We start from the raw sequence: 5,911 nt of genomic DNA, 5'->3' as shown, positions 1-5,911 counted from the left end.
TAATAAAACTATAAATTAATTTTCATGTGATGGAAGTTCTAGTTGGTGGTCTATAATTCAAATACAAACTTCCTGCAGTTTCCCCCTTCTCTTTTATATCTTCATACATCTTCCATGATTCTTCACAATAGCTGGTCAAACGATCAAAAACCTTGGTCAAACTCCCATCAATCATGCTTAAATCCCACCCTGCAATCTTCTTCTCCTCCTCTCCATTCTCAATCAAACTCAACTCCTTGTTCTTCATTTCTTCTTCCATCGAAAGCCGACGAATATGACATAACAACTCTTTTATCACATCACTAACTTTCTGCCAAGGCAGAGTTCGAACCCCCGCTGACCAATCACGGCACAATATGAAAATCGGCGGGGCCACAGCCCGCCGAGGAGAAAATGGTCGACGGCCCTTGACCCGTTCCTTTGGTTGAGTGATGCAGTTTTGGAGCCAGTTGTTGATTGCTTCCACATATGATGTGTAGGATTTGACCAGGTCTGAAAAACTTGACCCGAAGCGCTCCACCTCATGTTCCAGCTCACCAATGATCACCGAGTTCTTGGTCCGTGTTCGTGTTCTTGTATTCTTTGCATAGTTTGCTGTTAGGTATTGAGCATGGTGGCATTCGAGCATCGACTTCCACATTCTCATCATTCTGCGTAATTTAATCACCAAACAGAAGTACGATAAGTTGTTGAAAAACACTAGATTGGTTGGAGTGTTACAATTACGTATTTACATGCTTACCCTTGAATGAGTTCCATGAGTTGAGGTTGTAACTCTTCATCGCGCATTTTTTCAATCCGTTTTGATATGGAATCAACTGTATGCAATGCCACCTTCATACGCGAGTGCAAATCTTTAGCCACAGCTCGGGTTTTATCGATTAAATGAGGTTTGAGATCCTTGGCGAATTGATGTCTAAGTTCATCACACTTTTTTTCGTACTCCTTCCTAATACTTTCACTGGCCTGCATATTTTAACAACACAACAATCATAATAAACTTTCGGAAAAAGACATTTGACCCGAAAAGTCAAAATGTCAAAATCGACATTTGGTTTACCTTCACTTCATCATAGAGCTTCCTTTCCCAAGCATACAATCTGTCAAGAGTTGAGGAATGGCTTCCTGCTATCATGCAAAACTCTTCTATGAAATTGTTTTCGTTATCGTTATCTTCGTTTGATGGTGGGCCCGGAAGACGCAACAACGAGGAATTAGTAGACATTGACCGCTTCCATGTAATGACTTTTGTTCTTTGTTGAGGTTCTACAATTGAAAAAAAACGGTTACATTCGTAAGATGTTTGTTGGAGTCCTATTTCATTTAATATCCTTCGGATCATGCTTGACATATGTGCCATGTATTCAGTAGAACACAACATTCGGGACATGTATTCAAACGCAACACAAATTACCCACAAAACTACCAAACTTACCATGTAAAACAAGCGAGTTTTCCCCTCGAAAACAAGTCAGAAGCGACGAAGATGATCCAGTTGAGCCACCTGAATCAAATAAACATCTTAAATCACAAAACAATCATACAACTAAACCTTATAACCATCTTACAAAACACGACATACCATTCGCTTCGGAATAGCTAATCTGGATCTGATTCGCCTCAAGCATCCTCGAAACGTCATTCCCCGCTTTCGAACCTCTAACAAACCAATTCTCAACCTCTTTCATCCTCCAAACAAAACCTTTACCCCTATGAAACACAACCTCAGCAGGATCCCCTGTTTCCTCTGTTTCACAACCATCTTTCAACCCACATTGTTCAATCTGACCACTTTCACAAACCGAATTATCCCCGATCGCTTCACCATCATCTGAACCATCTTCCCCATACCCAATTTGACCCTGTTTCACCGCAACACCCATTAACCTAAAGCTCCCATCACTGGGATCAAAATAGTCCCACGAGAACCGCGGTGGTGGGGGCGGTGGCGGTGGCGATGGTGACATTGTTAAGGAATCGACGTCGTCTACGTATACCTTACAGCTGTTATTAACAGTGGATGGATTAAGATTAACTGTTACAGAACCAATTCCAGATGATTTCATGTAACTTAAGGTTGAATTGTGGGTTGGAGATGGTGGAAGAGAGGATTCCCCTGTTTCTTGTGCTAATTTAGCGAGGGTGATTCCGAGGTTATGAAGTGATTGGATGTAGAGAAGATGGGATGCTGCTAAATTGTAGCGGGAATCGATAGCTTGTTTGATGAAGCGTCTTCGTTGTTTGCATAATCGCAATGGTTCGCAGGAGGGCTCTGTTTTTGAATTGGAAACACCCATTGTTGGAGTTTGATGGTTTTGGTTCAACAATTGGTGTAGTTTATACAGGAGGAGGAGGAGGTTTCTAATGAGTTGGGGGTTTTGAAGAAAAGTGAAATACAACGAGGAAACATGAATATCTGGGAATCTGATTCACTGGCTTTTTCAAAGTGAGGGTCCATACCTGCACAACACACCTGCTTAACTATTATATAAAACAATACTACACCTATGCTATGCGATGATATACTATACCATACTATACTACATATCTATACGAGGCCTATACATGACCTATACTACACATATAAGTATATACGGGGCCTATACGACACATATACTACAGTTATACTAATCCAATACTGTACTATACGATACATATACTACAACTATGAGCATATATGGTACCTTTACTACACATATAAGCCTATAGAGGCCTATACAGAACCTATGCTATACCTATATTGCAACTATAAGCATATACAAGATCTATACTACACCTATAAGCATGTAAGACGCCTATACATGACCTATACTACACCTAAAGCTTATACAAGGCCTATACGACACCAATACTATACAACATGCATTCCTATACTACATTTATGCTACACATATACTATAGCATACTATACTATAAGATACCTATACTATACTTATAGGCTTATACGAGATCTATACTACACCTATAAGCATGTATGTGACCTATACTGTAGTATACGATACTATATAATACTATACAATACGTTAGGATACGATATTACACTAGACTAGACTATACCTATACTAAACCTATGCCACACCTCTAGGCCTGTACAAGGTCTATACGGGAATCTATGGGTTTAAACAAGTAGGGCCGAGCCCGACTAGGCTCGAGCTCAGCTCGTCAAGTTTTCTTGAAGCTCGAACTCGAGCTCGACTCAAGCTATTTTGAGAAAAATCTTAAATGAGCTAAAATCTCGGCTTGAACTCGCTTTGATTCGATTGTTTAGGCTCGCGAGCTAAACGAGCTTTGTATTTCAGGCTTGAGTTCGGGCTCAAGTTCGTTAAGGCTCGCCTCGTAACGGGACCTATACTACACCTACAGGCCTATATGAGGCATGCATTGGACCTATACTACATCTATACTATATATACTATACTATTAGTGACTATATGATACTACATGAAACGAAACGATATCTATACGATACATGTACCAAATTTATACTGCACGATAAAGTTTTAAGAATGTTTTTACTTTGAAAATTAATTAAATTTTTATATGAATTTGTTCAAACTATAAATTACTGTATAAAAATATTTGCACGAGGTTGTGGTCAACTCCCAGATAGACAAACATAAGCAGACAAGAGACACGGGGCCGTGTCCCATGGACACGGGTCGTGGTCAACTCCCGGATATACAAAATCTCCTATAGTACAACAAGTACAAGACCACGGGGCCATGCCTTTGACACACGGGGCCGTGTGTGCATACAGACTGACACAACTCATTAAATGAAGACAGAGAAGAAGAAGACACGAGGCCGTGCTCCTTAGGCACGGGGCCGTGTGAAAGGCATGTCTCCAACTATAAATAAGGGTGTTTGGTTCATTTGCAAATCATCCCTTGGCAAACCACTTCTCTCACACCTGCCACCACTCCACCAACACTAACCACCATCATCCGCCACATTCCTCCATCATCCATCTTTAGAGTGTGTGTAGTAGTGTCGGGATCCAATATTGATAGTAAGAGTTTTTTGTCAAACAAAGGCCATGCTTGTCTAATCTCTTGCATTACTTGGTGAAGACAAATCTTTTATGTATTACCTTTGATTTCCAAGCTTTCGTTAACTTTTTATTTGGGTATGTATTAATGACTTTAATAATTAGTTTTTTATACTGAACGTGAACTTTATCCTATCATCTCTTTATGTTTTGTTGATTCACTCATTCGTGTCTTTACGGTCTATATAAAGCACGTTAACTGCCTGGAAGGGGGTTAGAAGGGTGGTTTGGGTAAAGTTCTTGTCTCGTTCAGTGTATAGATCCTGCGAGGACTTGATTCAAGCTTATTAGGACTTCTCTTGAGGCAAATAACATCAAATCAGGAGAAGTAAGAACAGCTTGAATCCCTTATAAATAAATTACTATTAAAACTTTAAACCGGCCTTGCGGGACTGTATCCCTACTGACTCAGACCAATATGGCCGAAGGTAGCGTTGCCTCCAAAAGAGGGATATGCCACATTTTGCATTAATAACTTACTTAATTATCTTTCAATATTCCGGCCTTGCGGGACTGTATCCCTGCTAACTCAAACCAATATGGCCGAGGGTAGTGTTGCCCCCAAAAGAGGGTATGCCACATTTTGCATTAATAACTTACTTAATTATCTTTCAATATTCCGGCCTTGCGGGACTGTATCCCTTCTGACGCAGACCAATATGGCCGAGGGTAGCGTTGCCTCCAAAAGAGGGAACTAAGATAATCTCTTAAAAAACCCAAAGTGCGGAAATTATCAAAGGATACGTAAAAGAAAGTCGAAACCGAGTGATTTTATCTTGTCTATTGTTTCTTTTTAACATTTTAGTTTCTTTCTAATTTTTGTTTACTAAACATCTTTTTCCTAAAAATTTGGTTAGATTAAACGTTGATGATATTCCGGTATTAAAAGCTCTTGTGTTATTGGACAACCTCCGTATCTTACCATCAGTATACTACGCCAACGATGTGTGCACTTGCCCTAACGTGTTGTAGATAGTGATATGTTATATCGTGTTTTATAAATTTAAAGCTTGATAATCTAGTAAAAGTGCTAAAAATATATTAAACATTATACCCACACTCGCATCACGTCATATACAACTTTATAGATGTCATTAGTTGTCACACCCCAACCGATGGCGGAATCATCGGGGCGCGGCACTGAGCGAAACAGATTGTTCAGAAGTTTCCACAACAACTATCATACAATTCAGTTATATAACACGTCCCATACCGTGTCCCAAACAATAACAAGTTATCATAGAAATCAACCAAACAATATGGGAACTGTTCCGACAACTCGGATTCTTAATTATTACAGACCGAATTAAATATTGTTTTAAGACTTCTAGACGACTATCCGTAAATCTTACTGACTACAGGTGCCAGTACAAGATCTACAGATAATTATGGCCCTGGGGCAGGTACGTGGACACTGTCCTAAGGTCACAAACTCCTAGAAGCTTATTATTGCCTCGCTTCCCTAGCACGCTAGTAGCTTAAACACCTGTCACATACGTTAAAATAAAAGTCAATACATATAATGTAAAGGTGAGCACACAAGTTTGATATAGCATATAGAGTTCGAATAGTTTACGCATAACCAAGCACGTACACAAGGGCAAACGATGCATGTAAATTATCAACATGGGACCATCGATACCAATGACTTCGGGTTGACTGTCCGAGACAGTTCGCGATACATGATTACCACCGTAATCCATGCAAGTAATTGTCCTTAGCAACCCCCGTGTGAACGGGTGCTGAGTCCAAACTATAGTACTATGTTGCTAAAGCAGGCAGATAGCACTCCACGTGTAAACATAATAAACAGCAATCATTTAGACAAGTAATACATGCAAGTAGGTTAGCGTTCAAATAGCT

At 39.8% G+C, this 5,911-nt stretch overlaps 1 protein-coding gene across 1 annotated transcript; it reads right to left on the bottom strand.

Moving 5' to 3' along the window:
* On the bottom strand, nt 1-2,463 carry LOC110941184 (protein ROLLING AND ERECT LEAF 2). The gene is made up of 5 exons (XM_022182798.2): nt 1,583-2,463; nt 1,436-1,504; nt 1,061-1,266; nt 743-966; nt 1-650 (listed from the first exon to the last, which is right to left on the bottom strand). Exons 1-5 carry the CDS (start codon nt 2,295-2,297, stop codon nt 23-25), a joined length of 1,842 nt encoding a protein of 613 aa, XP_022038490.1. The 5' UTR covers nt 2,298-2,463; the 3' UTR covers nt 1-22.
* Nucleotides 2,464-5,911: the final 3,448 nt, after the last annotated feature.

Source organism: Helianthus annuus, chromosome 9 (genome assembly GCF_002127325.2).
Source record: "Helianthus annuus cultivar XRQ/B chromosome 9, HanXRQr2.0-SUNRISE, whole genome shotgun sequence".
Taxonomy (NCBI): Eukaryota; Viridiplantae; Streptophyta; class Magnoliopsida; order Asterales; family Asteraceae; genus Helianthus; species Helianthus annuus.
This window is presented reverse-complemented; position numbering and strand designations above follow the sequence as displayed.

Bases quoted from the DNA above. Each gene is read 5' to 3' on its own strand.
- LOC110941184 (XM_022182798.2), bottom strand. From the start codon at position 2,297: ATGGGTGTTTCCAATTCAAAAACAGAGCCCTCCTGCGAACCATTGCGA. The intron at 1,267-1,435 runs GTAAGTTTGGTA...TTTCAATTGTAG, and splicing joins AAACTCGCTTGTTTTACATG to AACCTCAACAAAGAACAAAA. The intron at 651-742 runs GTAAGCATGTAA...TAAATTACGCAG, and splicing joins CTCATGGAACTCATTCAAGG to AATGATGAGAATGTGGAAGT.